The sequence below is a fragment of the Biomphalaria glabrata genome, chromosome 9, assembly GCF_947242115.1.
Source record: "Biomphalaria glabrata chromosome 9, xgBioGlab47.1, whole genome shotgun sequence".
Taxonomy (NCBI): domain Eukaryota; kingdom Metazoa; phylum Mollusca; class Gastropoda; family Planorbidae; genus Biomphalaria; species Biomphalaria glabrata.
This window is the reverse complement of record NC_074719.1, coordinates 41,086,130-41,103,025: the sequence shown is the minus strand read 5'-3', so window position 1 is coordinate 41,103,025 and position 16,896 is coordinate 41,086,130. Positions and strand designations below refer to the sequence as shown.

Below are 16,896 nucleotides of genomic sequence, written 5' to 3'. Positions count from 1 at the left end.
ATAAGATGAGGTAATAATCACTTCAACATGACATCAAGCGTAGAGAAAGTAAAAACAAGTATGTAGCCAATAATTGTAATAATAAAAATAATCAGTTCAAAAAAACAAGTTACAGTATAATAATATTTGTGTTATTAGTCAAACTGCGTTTAAGATTAGCAATACATTCATTTACATTGTAATTTACGTAGAAAAAACAACAACAAAAGAAATGAATAAATCCTTTTATTTCCCAGTATACATTTCAATGACAAACAACAAAATGTGAAAAACAGCTTTTATCTTCCATTCTGAAGCTATTTTGAAATCAAGTCAACGTACACTGTCGCATGTAAATGGATTCACAGGCTGTAAATTCAGGATATCAACCATCAGATTGGGATTGGATCGCCTGGATCTATAAATTTATGAGACGACGCGGTTATTCCGTTGTCTTATAAAATTTGATATTTGTAAACATTTGCGTTAGGGCCCGTCACTCTCACAAGCCATGTCAGTGCTAGTTATCACGCTTATTGTATTTATATCTGCTGTATCCGCCAATCCGACGGGTGAGTATGGAGTTTATACACAGGTATAGTTTAAGAACTACAAATTGGCAGAACGTTTTGTTTCGTAGACAGAAGGTCTCTAGTTTGGGTCTTGATTAGTTCGAGTTTTCTAATATCCTATCATTAGCTCAAACTCAATATGTGTAAAGTGGTCAAAAGTAGGATATAACAAGCAAAATATAAGAAAAAAAATGTTTAAACACAAAGCTGTATTTTTGTTGCTTTTTTTTTATTAAGGGGAAGAACCGCAAAATCCCTCAATATATCTCAACACTGCAGCTCTCATTTTCTATATTAAACAAAATTATTTAATCACAACTAATTAACTAATTAGTTCATTTTTTATTGACTCATGTATTATCATCCACTATGAATAAGTATGTAAAATGTAAACTTCATCCGATAATGGAAAAAGAATAGGCCTAACTCAACAAATATAATATCATTCCTCAATAAGTTTAAACAGCATTTATTTCCATTTTTGATATCAATTGAAATAATTAATTACCAATATATTACCAATATAACAAACTGTAATAATAAATGGCTCTAAATCAACACCGATAACAGTAAACTCAGGTGTACCTCAAGTAACAGTCTTGGGTCCACTACTATTTTTAATTTACATAAATGATTTACCAAATTGCATTACTTCAGGAACAAAAGTCAGATTATTCGCAGACGATTGCATAATATATAGAACAATAAAAACAACACAAGACACAGATATTTTACAAAGAGAATTAGATGAATTACAGAAATGGGAATCAAATTGGAGCATGTCTTTCCACCCAGAAAAATGTCAGTTGTTAAGAGTAACAAAAAAACTAAAACAAATTAATTCCACTTATCTTATTCATGGCAAACCAGTAACACAGACTAAAAACGCAAAATACCTAGGTGTTATAATAAATGAAAAACTGTCATGAAATCCACATATTGATGAAACTACAAAAAAATCAAACAAAGCATTAGGATTTATTAAAAGAAATTTCTATAAATCAAATAAGAACATAAAACTAAAATGTTATTTAACCTTGGTTAGGCCAATAATAGAATATGCATCCTCTGTTTGGGACCCCTCAACTCAAGAAAACATTAAGACACTAGAACAGACACAAAATAGAGCAGTGCGATTCATAACAAACGAATATTCACATTTGACTAGAGTAACACCTTTAGTAAAATCACTAAATTTAGAAAGCCTTCAGGACAGAAGGCTCAAAAGTAAAGTAGCAATAATACATAAAACACTGAACCATAATCTTCAAATACAAAAACAAAATTTAATAAAATACTCTGAAAGACACAAAGATAAAGGCACATTCCTCGTCCCATATGCTAGGACAAATTTGTACAAATACTCCTTCTTCCCTAGTGCTATTAGAGCATGGAATGGGTTGCCTGAGCTAGCCAGGAAAACCAGTGACTTGGCAGAATTTAAGTCATTGGTTAATATGCATGACTAAATGCATGACGCGTAGGACGTAATCATCTTCTTTTTTGAAGTAACGTCTGTATTATATAAGATAAGATAAGATACATAATTAAATAACTGTTGTTTTTTTTTTGTTTTTTTTTTTTAATTGGTCCGTTATATTTTAGGTACAACAAATAATTGTGTAGTTTCCAATTTAAAATTATTTTTTTTTCAATTTTCGGATGTACCTTAAAAGTGGAAGATAATCTACTTCCTAGTCCAAACTTCGCACAGCACGATCAGGGTGGCAGCGGGCAGGGTACGAACACTGGACCGTCAAGACGATCTAACAACAGTCCAGCGCGCAAACCACACAACCAGGCAACCTTCGTAAGGATGTGTGCAGTGTTCCACATGAATACGCAAATCTTAATCTGAAATCTTGCCATAAACAAGTCTTTACCACCTTTTAAACCTTTGGTGGGATAAAACTCTCAAGCATAGCCATATGCATGGGGTCCCACTTTTATATATATAATTACGTATGTGTTAAGTAAGCTTTAATAATTCAAAATTAAATATTTTGGAAATTGGTTTAAAATTATGCTTTATGAAAAGCGATTTAAAAGTGTCTATAGAAGTACATTTATACAATTTCTTATTTAAAAGTACATATTTAAAAATACGACAAATTTCATGAGGTTTCTTACTTGAAAAACTTAATTATTAGGTATCAGTTTGCAGTCCTATTTCTAACTTTTCCCCTTAGTATAAATGTTATGAATGTTTACTCTATAGGGCAGCTGTGTGACATCTACACCAAAAATGTAACTGAAATTGTTACCAAATGTTTAGTCAACGATTCCTCCAACTTGCTCCAGGCCTTGAGCAACAAAGAGTCACAAATCGACGTCATCTGCAAGTAAATAATCTTAAACTGAAAATTATAATAATACGTATTATTATTACTAGTTGTAGTGTAGCTAATTTGAGAGTTAAAATGAGCTAAATAATGTGTTCTTTACGTCTCTGGTGTTTTTTTTTAATTAAACTCTGAAGTTATAGGTTAAAGCTAGGAGCTTTGTAATTCAAAGCACATATAAAAAAAGAAAGAAAGAATATTTAAATAGATTGCATTGTAAACAAGACGAGATGTAACAATGTCCATTTCTTAAGGCATGTATACGATTATGTGAAACATATTCCTTATTTTTACAATGCTATTATTCAAGTTAGAAATTCATGGAACTTGGAACCTTGAACCTTGAATCTGCATGGACGCTGATCTCAAAAACGGCTCTATAGAAATTTAATAGTTGATGTATTTCGCTAAGAAAAGAATTACTAACTCGTTGGTCACACAAAGAAAACTCTAGTTTGACCGTTATAATATTTCAAAGTAAAAAAAATAAGTTTAAATTTGGCTATAGAACTAGACCAAGATCTAAATCCAACATAGGTTTTTAAAGGATGATCGCGTTTTTTGAAAGGACTATCGTTTTCTGACATTTCAGAATGTAGGGCTTAATTGATTCAAGAATTTAATAACTCAATGTTCAGGAAAATTTTGCTTCCAAATCTAAATTTAAAGGCCTATTATTGGAATTATTATTATGGTATGACAAAGTAGAAAACACCAAACTGTGGGAGATGAGTGGGCAGAAAATTATAGAAGTGCAGATCTTAGAGAGGAAGTGGAGATGGATTGGTCACACCCTTAGAAAAGATATCAACAACAGAGCTAGGCAGCCCTTAGAGTGGAACCCCCAGGGAACAAGACGCAGAGGAAGACCAAAAAGAACATGGCGAGGCAGTGTACTTGAACAAGCAGAGAAGACCAGGAAGAGCTGGAAAACCATAAAAAAAACTAGCAAGAGACCGTGGAGAGTGGACCTGTTTTTGTCGAGGCCCTATGTTCCTTGAGGAACTCAAAGGACTGATGAAGATGATGATTGGAATTATTCAATAAAACAAATATGGCGTAGTCACCCATAGTATCGATAACTGAGTTGTTCATTCCATTTAAAGTTGATTTAAGTTTATTGAAAGATTATCTAAGCTTTGCTTATATGTTTACCTAAATTAATTATTGGCTGCATCTAAATTCCAGATCTAGAAGTAGATCTAGATGTCCATTTAATGAAAGTACCAATAAATAGTTGCACATCCTTGCATTGCCCTCTGGCATAGTTCCCACAAAGCAGCTGACTGGCAAAATCACATGTTTGATACACGGTTTGAGCCAAACATTTTTCTTAATTATTATTTTTTATATTAAATTTTTATTTTAAGTTGTATACTGGAGGTATTGTCATTTTTTTTTAAATAATGTATATTTTAAAAGTTTTTCTTGTCCAGAATTTAGTTGCCGTTTTTCTTTTTATAATCTTTGCTCGGCACTAAAATCAGACGGATACTGTCCCTTTTCATGACCTCATTCTTAATTAAATGCTTGCGATTCTTCTACTCTGACTGCAGAACTAGAGAAGAGATGCCTAGCAAAGGAACTGAGATGTTTAATAAACGTGTTTTGGTTAGCGACGCGCTGAATTTGATGGACTTTGAACGCGACATTTAGTGACATCAGGGATATTAGGATTTAGTTTGTTTATATGGTGTTATTTTAAATTCAGTTTGCATTAGGACTTCAAGTTGACAACATCATTTGTTGTTATGATGTACTTTGCTAACATCCCTCAAATTAGTTGATTTACGCCCGTACAAAACACGCAAACATCTCCTGAGTAATTGTCAAAGTCAGATGCATAAAGATCCTAGGTATCACATACAAAGTCCGCATCACAAACGAAGATAAGAAACAAGACTACAACGGCTATTGGGCCCAACGATACCTGCCAACTATTTTTTAAAAAAGTAAATAAAACTTTATGGCCATATCACAAGATCCTCACGTCTCGCTAAGACCTTCCTTCATGGAACGATACCAGGAAAAAGAAGAAGAAGACGTAATGAAAAGTTTTGGACGGACCTTTTAGTGAAAGAGATTTTATCCAAGGCAAACGACAGGGAGGAATGGAGAAAGACGGTTCACGTGTGGTGCCCCAATGGCTTAACAGACTAAGAGATAGGTGAGGGTGATGGGATGTTTACTTTAATGTTTGTGCTGTTTATGTTCAAGTCCCAAAGTCAATCCAAAGTTCAAGTGCTTACCATAGTGTTCCGTAAGTAGTGACTATTTGTTTGGTTGAGAATGTGGATTTAAAATCTCAATATTTTAATTTATAAATGCATCATTAATTTGTTTATAAATGTATCTGCTTGGCAGTCAATTGGAAAAGGTCTCAGACTTGATCTATTGTATACAAGAAGATATAATTGACTGTCTGTCTTACGGAGAGGAGATGAGGTCCATATTGCCAGATAAGAAAAGAATGTTGCATGGCTTGAAGTTTATTTGTCAACACAAAGAAGGTAATAGCAGCTATGTGGTCTATGTGGTCTATTTGTTCTATGTGGTCTGTGTGTTCTATGTGGTCTATGTGGTCTGTGTGGTCTATGTGGTCTATGTGTTCCATGTGGTCTATGTGGTCAATGTGTTCTATGTGGTCGATGTGGTCTATTTGGTCTATGTGGTCGATGTGGTCTATTTTATATATATTTTATATGTGGTCCATGTGTTCTATGTGTTCTATGTTTTCTATGTGGCATATATGGTCTAAGTGGTCTATGAGTTCTGACTGATTATTCTTAAAAACAAAAAACTAGGTCTCAGTTCTAACCAAATTACTTAGCTAAACTTACGTTAAGCCAGCTTTTAACGAGATCTTATCCATTTATTGCTCGAAATATTATTTAAACTACATTTACGTGAAGTAAGAATCCTGCTTACTTTTAAGTCAAATTGAGGAATTACTCTAACAGCAAAAAAAAAATATAATAAAATCTCTTTAAATCGAGTCAAGAATGTCAGTGTACATAACTAGTAAGAACAGAAAATAGCTTTATTTATCTAGAAGCAAATACTGAGTCATGGTTAGCTATGTGATATCGTAAATTTTAAGATGAAGGAGTTATGATAGATTATGATGGTAACTATTGTTTATGTTAGAGAAGAAGGTCAGGGGTCAATTTGTTGTTTCATGGTCCAGTAGCTGTTGGGGCTTGCACGCTATGAGGCGTCTTCACATATTATCATGACATGACATTGATGCCGGGCACACGGATGTTATTTTTACCTTTACCTTTACCTATCCCTTGGTCTATTGGACCGTTGGAGCACCAAGCAGGACTCGTCGACCGTCTTTCGTTTCTCCATTCCTCCCTGTCTTTTGCCTTGTTTAGAGCCTCTTTCAATGGCAGGAACGTCCATTCCTTTATGTTGTCCTCCCATCGACTGCCTCTTCTTCTTCTTTATCCAGGTACTGTTCCCTGAAGGAAGGTCTTTGCGAGCCCCGAAGATCTTGTAATATGGCCATAGATTTTGAGCTTCCGTTTTTTCACTATGGTTAACAGGTCGCTGCAGAAACTGTGTCTCTAATCTCTTACTCTATACTGCGGTCCTTATACGTGATTTTATACATATTATATTTATTATTATTATAGACTTACTGAATCAAGCCTTCCAATAGATAGGAAATTTAAAGGCAATAAAACAGATGAGTTTTCAATTATCTTTCCAAAGGAATGCAAGGTCCTTAGAAGAAATTGCATTAACTCTTTCTCTCCGTAATTATTTTCCATCCACGTTCCGATGGAATTATTCGTTTTGTTCTTTTGTGTTTCACTCCCCTGTTAGGGTTAAACGTCAATAACTTTTTTGTATGCAATCAGGAAATGTTATATTAGGTATATAATTATAGACTAATGCATGCTCTTTTCATATAAACACAAATTAAAGTTTATAAAACCAAAAAATTAATTTAATTTAATTGGGTCACATCAACGTTGGTATTGTCAGTTAGAAGAGAAGGAGATAACTCTAAATAAAGGTGTATTAGTAAATAGATTTTTAACCCTTCTCCCCCCAGAAATTGTTGACAACGACTGCATGGCGAGCACCCAGTTAGCGCACACACAATGTCTAGTGAGTAAATTGTACATTCTGAAGCAGGTCCAGGGAGAACCGAATAGTAACAATATACAGCCAGCCATTTGCAGGTAAATATGAAGGATGTGACATCTCATACAGTACTATTTTATTTTATCTAAATCATTAAACATCTTTCCAACATATTGCTATAACTTAGCAATTAACCTCAACAAAAGTGATATAAAACAGAACGTTTAATAATCAATTATAAACTGGATCTAGAGCCAAACCCAGAGTCACATCTCAGGCCTTCTTGTTTACATCTCTAATCATCGGCCATCTTCCTTCCTCTGTTCTCTATCGTGTCCTCTGGTACACAATGTCGCGCCGAATGACAGTGCGCAACGTAGAGTCATAACAATATAATGTAAATTGTGGGGTAGTTGTAGTCCTCTGGGATGACAATATGATGCTACCGCGCTTCGGGCTAGTACGCATTACATTATTTAGCGTGCAACATCCGATGACACAAAAGATCAACCAAGAATGTGCTCCTAAGATCCTGCACCTTGTTAACTCCTCAATGCTTTGTTTTTGTTTGTGTTGTAAAATGTTTTACGTGTTTCAAATGTTCCTTCAGAGTTGAAGATAATTTACTTCCTAGTCGAAACCTCCCGCAGGACGACGGGAGATGGCAGCGGACGGATATGAACCCGAGACTATCGAAATGACCGAACGACAGTTCAGCACGTATGCATCACGACCAGGCAGCTATCCATGCTATGGTCTTCAATAGGCACATTCCTCGTTTCATATGTTAAGACAAATTTGTACAAATGCTCCTTTTCCCCTTGCGCTTTTAAAGCATGGAATGGGTTGCCTGAGCTAGCCAGGAAAACCAGTGACTTGGCAGAATTTAGGTCATTGGTTAATATGTATGACAAAATGCATGACGCGTAGGACGTAATCATCTTCTGTCTGTATCATATAAGATAAGATAAGATAAGATGTTTTTGGCTTTCAAAATGTGTCTGTTAGCTTCATTATTTAATCAGGCATTAACTAGTTTCATTGAATTTACTGTCTTCTCTATATTATCTTTGGATTTTCAGCAAGTCAGTTACCTACATGGGAGAATGAGTGATAAAGCGCTTGGCTTTCCAACTTATGGGTCCCGGGTTTGAATGATGAAGATTTGGGATTTTTTAATTCCGGGATCTTTAGGTCTGCCTAGCTCTAATAATAATAATAATAATAATAATAATAATCTTTATTAACCGTAAGGAAATTTGTCTTACAATTTGTGCATTACACCAAACAAAAAACATTATAACTATAAGAAACCAAAGTGTACATTCACACCAGACTCACTCATAATTTACATGTGACAAAGTTTATACCAGATTGTTCTTATTTAATGATTTGATTGCCAGGGGAACAAAAGAGTGTTTGTGTCTGTTTGTCTTTGCTATCGGTGTCTTGTATCTCTTTTGTGATGGTAAAATCACAAAATCCTGACACAAAGGGTGATTCTTTATTTCGAGGATCTTGTTAGCTTTTTTATAGATGTTTGTCTCAAACAACTGCCCAAATGGGGTTTGTTTTATGCCAATGATTTTGCCAGCAGCATTGAGGATTCTATTAAGTTTATTCCTATTTTTAATGCTCAGATTACCATACCAGGCAGTGATATTGAAACTGAAAATATTGCAGATGTGAGCGTGATAAAACAGAGCCAAGGCCTTTTCGCTAACATTAAACGAGGACAGTTTTCTTAGTAGTCGTAATCTTTGCTGCCCTTTTTTGCTGATATAATCAGTATTTGCAGTAAAATTTAGTTTATTGTCTAGGATAGTACCAAGGTATTTAAAGGTTTGCACAATTTCAATAGTCTCTCCAGCTACAGAAACAATATCATTTTCCTTCTTGTCCCTGCGAAAATCTATTATCATTTCTTTGTTGTTTTTTTTTTACATTTAATAATGTAAATGCAGGGGCAAGGGGGGGGCGCGATACCCGGGCGCCTCCCTCAGGGGGGCGCCACACGCAGAGAAGCGCCAAAAAAATATAATTATTGTAGATATTTTAGTTAGGTAATACATTCTAAGATTATTATAATAATATTATGATTAAATAGTTTTTATTTATAAGCCTATATTTCTATGTGATGATTATGGAAACTTGGGGGTGGGGTGCCAATAAAGTAACTTGCCCGGGCGCACGTTTAGCTTACTACGCCTCTGCTCTAATGGGCGCCTGACATTAGTAGGGGAAAAGTAAAGGCCGTTGGTCATTGTACTGGCCAATTGATACCCTCGTTAAACAGATGAATTTTCCTCAGGACATATACATTTTTAATCAGTCTAACTAAATACTATTTGTTTTTGGCTGATTCTAAAACGATGTGATCTAATGCCTTGGTTTATATGATGTCTATTATTTCAGTATGATCAAAGCTCAAGAAGAATGTTACGACTTGTTCCATGGCAGCTGCTCTAGACAACTAGTAGACCTCGCCAAAGAGGCTTACAGGAAGCTCTTCCAAGTAGAACGCTGTGACCCCAATCACTACATCTCAACGGAAAACTCTAATGAGGTGAGAACCTGTTACCTGAGGTAATCAGATTGAGAGGTATACAAGAGACTGAGGTGGTGCTAACTTTAAAGTATCTCTTTCGTAAACACACATTCAACCACAGACTGGTGTAAATCTGGAGACTATAACTGCATTCATTCGTTTTAGCAACTTGCCTATGTTCTACTTGTCTATGTTCTACTTGTCTATGTTCTACTTGTCTATGTTCTACTTGTCTATGTTCTACTTGTCTATGATCTACTTGTCTATGTTCTACTTGCCTATGTTCTACTTGCCTATGATCTACTTGTCTATGTTCTACTTGTCTATGTTCTACTTGCCTATGTTCTACTTGCCTATGTTCTACTTGCCTATGTTCTACTTGTCTATGTTCTACTTGCCTATGTTCTACTTGTCTATGTTCTACTTGTCTATGTTCTACTTGTCTATGATCTACTTGTCTATGTTCTACTTGCCTATGTTCTACTTGCCTATGATCTACTTGCCTATGTTCTACTTGTCTATGTTCTACTTGTCTATGTTCTACTTGCCTATATTCTACTTGTCTATGTTCTACTTGCCTATGTTCTACTTGTCTATGTTCTACTTGCCTATGTTCTACTTGTCTATGTTCTACTTGTCTATGTTCTACTTGCCTATGTTCTGCTTGCCTATGTTCTACTTGCCTATGTTCTACTTGCCTATGTTCTACTTGCCTATGTTCTACTTGCCTATGTTCTACTTGTCTATGTTCTACTTCTCTATGTTCTACTTGCCTATGTTCTACTTGTCTATGTTCTACTTGCCTATGTTCTACTTGCCTATGTTCTACTTACCTATGTTCTACTTACCTATGCTCTACTTGCCTATGATCTACTTGTCTATGTTCTACTTGTCTATGTTCTACTTGTCTATGTTCTACTTGCCTATGTTCTACTTGTCTATGTTCTACTTGCCTATGTTCTACTTGCCTATGTTCTACTTGTCTATGTTCTGCTTGCCTATGTTCTACTTGTCTATGTTCTACTTGCCTATGTTCTACTTGTCTATGTTCTACTTGCCTATGTTCTACTTGCCTATGTTCTACTTGCCTATGTTCTACTTGCCTATGTTCTACTTGTCTATGTTCTGCTTGCCTATGTTCTACTTGCCTATGTTCTACTTGTCTATGTTCTACTTGCCTATATTCTACTTGCCTATGTTCTACTTGTCTATGTTCTACTTGTCTATGTTCTGCTTGCCTATGATCTACTTGCCTATGTTCTACTTGTCTATGTTCTACTTGACTATGTTCTACTTGCCTATGTTCTACTTGTCTATGTTCTACTTGCCTATGTTCTACTTGTCTATGTTCTACTTGCCTATGTTCTACTTGTCTATGTTCTACTTGTCTATGTTCTGCTTGCCTATGATCTACTTGCCTATGTTCTACTTGTCTATGTTCTGCTTGCCTATGATCTACTTGCCTATGATCTACTTGCCTATGTTCTACTTGTCTATGTTCTGCTTGCCTATGTTCTACTTGCCTATGTTCTACTTGCCTATGTTCTACTTATCTATGTTCTACTTGTCTATGTTCTACTTGTCTTTGTTCTGCTTGTCTATGTTCTACTTGCCTATGTTCTACTTGCCTATGTTCTACTAGCCTATGTTCTACTTGCCTATGATCTACTTGCCTATGATCTACTTGCCTATGTTCTACTTGTCTATGTTCTGCTTGCCTATGTTCTGCTTGCCTATGTTCTACTTGCCTATGTTCTACTTGCCTATGTTCTACTTGCCTATGTTCTACTTGCCTATGTTCTGCTTGCCTATGATCTACTTGCCTATGATCTACTTGCCTATGATCTACTTGCCTATGTTCGGCTTGCCTATGATCTACTTGCCTATGTTCTGCTTGCCTATGATCTACTTGCCTATGATCTACTTGCCTATGTTCTACTTGCCTATGTTCTACTTGTCTATGTTCTACTTGCCTATGTTCTACTTGCCTATGTTCTACTTGCCTATGTTCTACTTGCCTATGTTCTACTTGTCTATGTTCTGCTTGCCTATGTTCTACTTGCCTATGTTCTACTTGCCTATGTTCTACTTGTCTATGTTCTACTTGCCTATGTTCTACTTGCCTATGTTCTACTTGCCTATGTTCTACTTGTCTATGTTCTACTTGCCTATATTCTACTTGCCTATGTTCTACTTGTCTATGTTCTACTTGTCTATGTTCTGCTTGCCTATGATCTACTTGCCTATGTTCTACTTGTCTATGTTCTACTTGACTATGTTCTACTTGCCTATGTTCTACTTGTCTATGTTCTACTTGCCTATGTTCTACTTGTCTATGTTCTACTTGCCTATGTTCTACTTGTCTATGTTCTACTTGTCTATGTTCTGCTTGCCTATGATCTACTTGCCTATGTTCTACTTGTCTATGTTCTGCTTGCCTATGATCTACTTGCCTATGATCTACTTGCCTATGTTCTACTTGTCTATGTTCTGCTTGCCTATGTTCTACTTGCCTATGTTCTACTTGCCTATGTTCTACTTATCTATGTTCTACTTGTCTATGTTCTACTTGTCTTTGTTCTGCTTGTCTATGTTCTACTTGCCTATGTTCTACTTGCCTATGTTCTACTAGCCTATGTTCTACTTGCCTATGATCTACTTGCCTATGATCTACTTGCCTATGTTCTACTTGTCTATGTTCTGCTTGCCTATGTTCTGCTTGCCTATGTTCTACTTGCCTATGTTCTACTTGCCTATGTTCTACTTGCCTATGTTCTACTTGCCTATGTTCTGCTTGCCTATGATCTACTTGCCTATGATCTACTTGCCTATGATCTACTTGCCTATGTTCGGCTTGCCTATGATCTACTTGCCTATGTTCTGCTTGCCTATGATCTACTTGCCTATGATCTACTTGCCTATGTTCTACTTGCCTATGTTCTGCTTGCCTATGAAATTAACCTCTTAGAACGCAGTCGAGTTTTCTTTAAGGATTACTGTTTGGACTTTAGTATTGACAGTGCTGACAGTTGACGATTTTATTTTTCTGTCAGAACAATCTCTTCCCTGATTCGATATCAAACAAAATAATTAAATACCAACTACCAATAACCAATGTGTACAATAATTGTAAAAACAAAACGCAAGCTTAAAATCTAGGGTCATATAACAAGATCTTCGGGGGCTCGCAAAGACCTTCCTTCAGGGAACAGTACCAGGAAAAAAAGGCAGACAGAGAAAGCGATGGGAGGATAACATAAATGAATGGACGGCCTGCCATTGAAAGAGGTTCTAACTAAGGCAAAAGACAGAGAGGAATGGAGAAAGACTAATCTTGCATGGTGCCCCGACGGTCCAAAAGACTAAGGGTTAGGTAAAGGTAAAAAAAAAAGGTAAAAAAAGACAAAGTGAGTGTCGCTAAATGTCATCTCTCGAAGTCCCAACTGAATGAAATAACACCTAAATAAACTAAACGAGACGTAGCTATATGAAGTACGTATTGTAAATAGCACTTGATAGAATCTGGGCTTTAACATATAACGAATTCTGTTTATTTTGTATGATTTCATTGGTCTATTAGTTAAAGTAAAGATATGGGTATTGAAAGTTTGTTATTGTCAGAGGCCTGAGATTTGGAGTCTAATCGTATATGTATAGTGTTGAAGGCAGTGTTCAATATAAGATGTGCATATTTAATAGTTTAATTAACATTTGAGGCCGTTGTCTACAATTATACAGTTATACAATACAGTTTATTCTTATTGTTTTTATTAAATTCATATTTTTGTTCGTAATTAATCCCTGGCGTCTCTTTGAATTAACGAAAGACGTACGTTTATGTGTCCAGGTCAGAGCTAAGTCAGGAGTTCACAATAGCACAAAACCTAGTGTTTTGTCACCTACGGAGATCGCTAAAAAGATTTTTAAAATGTTAAACATACTGTTGAGTTCTTATGAAAGTTTTAACCAGCAATTATCTACGTCATTTAGGTTTGTGGGTCTGATGATACACATGGGCCACGTACGAGTTTGTATGTAAAACAAAGTCCCTGTATAATTTTTTGTGGGAATCTATCAATAATACATTTTTTAAAAATCTTTTCTTTATAGGCTATGAAGCATCTACTGCGCAGCATTCTGTTACCCGGAAGAACCTACGGTCGTAAATACCAGAAAGATGAATTACTGTTTACCCTCAACACTACGCCTTCAAGAACTGAACCAAATAGTGAAATCAAAGCTACAGAAGAGGCCTATTAGAAATATTTATGTATACATAGGCCGTGGACTGTATCAATTAGAAAAATGCTATTCCGAATGCAATAAAATTGTTTTTGCTTCCATATTTTTAGTTGGTCTCTATATTTTTTATAGATAAACAATATGTTTACATCTCTTCATCATCACCAACCACATTTGAGTGACGACTTAAGAAGTCTGGATCGACACCCTGCTGTTTTGCGGTGTGCATACAAACAAACTGTTTGAAAATTTGTTGTTTCCCAGACCTGTTGAGACGGAGATCAGCAAGTCAGGAGGAGATCAGCAAGTCTGGGACAGCCAGAAGTAAAAATGAAACACGGTTTAAATGTGTTAGACTTCTCCATCAAAGATTGTAATACATTATTATAAAATTGTTAGGCTTCAGGGAACATAGACCCATATATTTATATATATATATATATATATATATACAAGTATCCCCGCGGCGTAGCATACTCCGCCATTTAGTGACGGGTGAACACTTCCTGAACGACACAGTTGTCCAAATTGGGTGGGTTTGGGCAAACGACTGTATGCGCATGCCTGAAGAGAGAGGAGTGCGCGGGTGCGGGCGGGAGAAGAGAAGATTACTTGTTCTCCCCCCCCCCTCCTTTTTTTTCTGAGCTACGCTCTCTATCGCCTCGAAAGTTACGTGGGATATCTCTAGTCCGACTTGCAGAAAGAAAAGAGTTATCTTTCCATGACATCGAGTATTAGAGAATCGGCGTGCGTGAGTGGTGTCCCGCATGGTTGGTCGACGTAGAGAATTATATTTACAGAATATATATATATATATATCAAATTAATTTTCTTTTTCACGTATTTCTTAGTATGTTGAACTGTTGGGGTGCCACACACGATTTGTCTATCGTCTCTTTCTCCATTCTTCGATGCCTTTTCTATGGAAGGCCCTTCGATTCTTGGATATTGACCTGCAATATATGTGGATGGGAACGTCTCTCCAAAATAGGGCTCCACAGCCTTATGAAAAAGTGCGCGAAATAAACCATAGTCGTTGAACGACTGAAAGAGGCCAATATATGCGCTACATAGATAGAAAGAGAAATAAAGTTGCGCTCTGGTTGAAACGGCCATAAAAGGAGACTATTAGGCCAATAGGGAAGCAAGACAAAACCCCCGTTGGGATACCATAAGGACCGAGTCCAATGCACTGACGGTAATGGAAGAGAGCTTCCAACAGACATATCGCTATCCACACCCCATTCCTTTAAGGGCCTTGTGGTGAAATAGTTACTATTTGTTTATGTTTGTGTTAGGTCGTGAGAATGTGTTCACAACATTGATTTAGTGTGCTACTGTCCAAGTCTCTATCGTCAGTTCATGTGTCGTTCTAGTTTAATAAAGCCTTGTTTTAGGTTACTCTTCAGTGTTCTTTATTTCTTATTACAATTTATTAAACTAGAAATTTTCAATTCCATGGATCTATGTGCCTCACGTATCTTTTTTGGATTTTCGTTCAACACTATTCTCAGTCTGTAAGTAAAAGTAGTAATAGAAATGGAACGTCTATTTAGGCCAAAAGAGCTGGACATAGAGCCTAGCTCGCCATCGGCTGCCGAGAAGTGGCTGCACTGGCTCAGAACATTTGAGAATTTCATCTCCTCAGTCTCTCACTGCGAGATTGACAAAAAGAAATTACTGGAAAACTACGTTTCTTCGAGCGTATTTCAGTACATAAGTGAGTGTACCACGTTCGATGAATCAATCAAAGTTCTACAAAATGTCTACGTGAAGCCTAAAAGCGAAATTTTTGCACGGCACATGATAACTCTTTGTCGACAAGAGAACGGACAAACCGTTGACTCCTTCCTACTTAAGCTTAAAAGTATGGCCAAAGACTGTGACTTCAAAGCTGTCACCGCTGAAGAACACAGAGATATCTTCGTAAGAGACGCCTTCATTACTGGACTGGCTTCAAACAGCATAAGGCTGCGACTCTTAGAGAAATCTACTCTAACTCTACAGTGCGCCTATGAAGAGGCAAGACAACTTGAATATGCCCATAACCATGCCATGGCGTATAACATCCACTCTGAAACTCCCTGTGGAGCTAGCGCCGACGAGGAGAGCCTTTCTCCAACGACAAAGGTAGAACACGAGGTGAGTGCGGCGACTAGTAAAAGATGTTTCTTTTGTGGAAACAGCCCACATCAACGCTTTAGATGTCCGGCCCGTGACGCTACATGCTACCTGTGCGGTAAGAGGGGCCATTTCCAGAAAGTCTGTAGATCGACCAGACAGACACTCAAATCTATAACCTCAGCCATAGTGAAAGCAGATGATGAGACGTCTCGGACTACAACCGTTGGATCTTCCTGAGCATCGACACCAGCGTCTGGTCTTACTAAATCTACTATTTCAATACTCGTCAATGGAGTACCATTGAAGGCTCTCGTAGATACGGGGAGCAGTGAAAGCTATATATCTTCTTCAATTGCTAAAAGGTACAAATGGAAATTAGAAACGTCCAGAAACAGAATCTACATGGCCTCTACACATCTTTCTCGCACTACTCACGGCCATATTTTCGCTAAAATAAAGTACAAAGATGAACAATATGAAAGTGTTAAGCTCTCACTACTAGATGGACTAGTATCTGATGTAATCTTAGGGCTAGATTTCATCAGCCAGCACGAAAAACTGATGATCCCATTTGAAGGAAAACGAAGCACTCTCCAGGTCTGTACGCTAAAAGCTGCACGAGTTGAAACCCCTCGCCTCTTCGCTAATCTGGCTCCTAACTGCCACCCCATAGCCACTAAATCTAGAAAATATTCTATGCCTGACTCCAAATTCATTCAAACTGAAATCAAGAGACTTCTATCTGACAAAATTATTGAGCCTTCCACGTCCCCGTGGCGAGCCCAGATAATTGTAACAACGAATGAAAGGCACAAAAAGAGAATGGTTATCGACTATAGCCAAACCATCAATCGATTCACTTACCTCGACGCGTATCCCGTGCCAAAAGTTGATGAACTGGTGCAGGAAATATCTAAATACTCAATGTACAGTACATTTGATCTCAAAAGCGCTTACCACCAGATACCTATCAGGGATGATGAAAAGCAGT

The 16,896-nt window shown here is 36.8% G+C and overlaps 1 protein-coding gene across 1 annotated transcript; it reads left to right on the top strand.

Annotated features, from left to right (window-relative positions):
- Nucleotides 1–372: 372 nt before the first annotated feature.
- Nucleotides 373–13,847, top strand: LOC129928266 (uncharacterized). Its single transcript, XM_056041861.1, has 6 exons — nt 373–551; nt 2,770–2,893; nt 5,258–5,403; nt 6,960–7,089; nt 9,407–9,557; nt 13,650–13,847. Exons 1-6 carry the CDS (start codon nt 491–493, stop codon nt 13,797–13,799), a joined length of 762 nt encoding a protein of 253 aa, XP_055897836.1. The 5' UTR covers nt 373–490; the 3' UTR covers nt 13,800–13,847.
- Nucleotides 13,848–16,896: the final 3,049 nt, after the last annotated feature.